We start from the raw sequence: 1,224 nt of genomic DNA on the forward strand, positions 1-1,224 counted from the left end.
GTCACACAGAAGTCATCAGTCAACCTGCTGCTGACAAACCTCATCGAGGGGAATCTGCTTCCCTCGGCTCTCGTCTGGATAACTTCCCGACCTGCGGCGGCCAATCAGATCCCTCCTTCGTGTGTCGACAGGGTAACAGAAGTACGAGGCTTCACTGACGCCCAGAAGGAGGAGTACTTCAGGAGGAGAGTCAGTGATGAAGAGCTGTCCAGCAGAATCATCTCACACATCAAGACCTCCAGGAGCCTCCACATCATGTGTCTAATCCCAGTCTTCTGCTGGATCACTGCTACAGTTCTGGAGTACATGTTGACTACAGAGCAGAGAGGAGAGCTGCCCAAGACCCTGACTGACCTGTACTCACACTTCCTGCTGGTTCAGATAAAGAGGAAGAAGCAGAAGTACGATGAGGGACATGAGACGAGTCCACAGGAGCTGACGGAGGCTGACAGGGAGGTTCTTCTGAAGCTGGGGAGGCTGGCGTTTGAACAGCTGGAGAAAGGAAACATCATGTTCTACCAAGAAGACCTGGAGCAGTGTGGTCTTGATGTCACAGAGGCCTCGATGTACTCAGGAGTTTGTACAGAGATCTTCAAAAGAGAGAGTGTGATCTTCCAGAAAACAGTCTACTGCTTTGTTCATCTGAGCGTTCAGGAGTTTCTGGCTGCAGTCTACATGTTCCACTGTTACACCAGCAGGAACTCAGAGAGACTGGAGGACTTCCCGGGGGAAGACTGGAAATACACAATCAGTGACTTGTCTGTGGAGGACTTCCCGGGGGAAGACTGGAAATACACAATCAGTGACTTGTCTGTGGAGGACTTCCGGGGGGAAGACTGGGATGATGATGATGATGATGATGATGATTACAATTATGATGATGATGATGATGATGACAGGGACAATGACCATGATCCACCACTGGATGTCTTCCTGAAGAGAGCCATGCAGAAATCCCTCGACAGTAAAAATGGCCACCTGGACCTGTTTGTTCGCTTCCTTCATGGCCTCTCTCTGGAGTCCAACCAGAGACTCTTAGGAGGCCTGCTGGGTCGGACAGACAACAAGAAAATCATCCAGAGAGTCATCAACAACCTGAAGGAGATGAACAGTGATGAGATCTCTCCTGACAGAAGCATCAACATCTTCCACTGTCTGATGGAGATGAACGACCACTCAGTACATCAGGAGATCCAAGAGTTCCTGAAGTCAGAGAACAGATCA

General features: G+C 49.9%; 1 protein-coding gene across 1 annotated transcript in view; it reads left to right on the plus strand.

The window, feature by feature from the left end:
• Positions 1-6: 6 nt before the first annotated feature.
• Positions 7-1,224, plus strand: part of LOC123966200 (protein NLRC3-like) — a gene marked incomplete at its 3' end in the record, with an annotated part of 1,392 nt that continues 174 nt past the window's right edge. Inside the window, exon 1 of the mRNA XM_046042402.1 lies at positions 7-1,192. Coding sequence (XP_045898358.1) covers positions 256-1,192 — 937 coding nt within the window. The remainder of the gene's footprint in view (positions 1,193-1,224) is intronic.

This window comes from Micropterus dolomieu, unplaced genomic scaffold, assembly GCF_021292245.1.
Source record: "Micropterus dolomieu isolate WLL.071019.BEF.003 ecotype Adirondacks unplaced genomic scaffold, ASM2129224v1 contig_12902, whole genome shotgun sequence".
Taxonomy (NCBI): Eukaryota; Metazoa; Chordata; class Actinopteri; order Centrarchiformes; family Centrarchidae; genus Micropterus; species Micropterus dolomieu.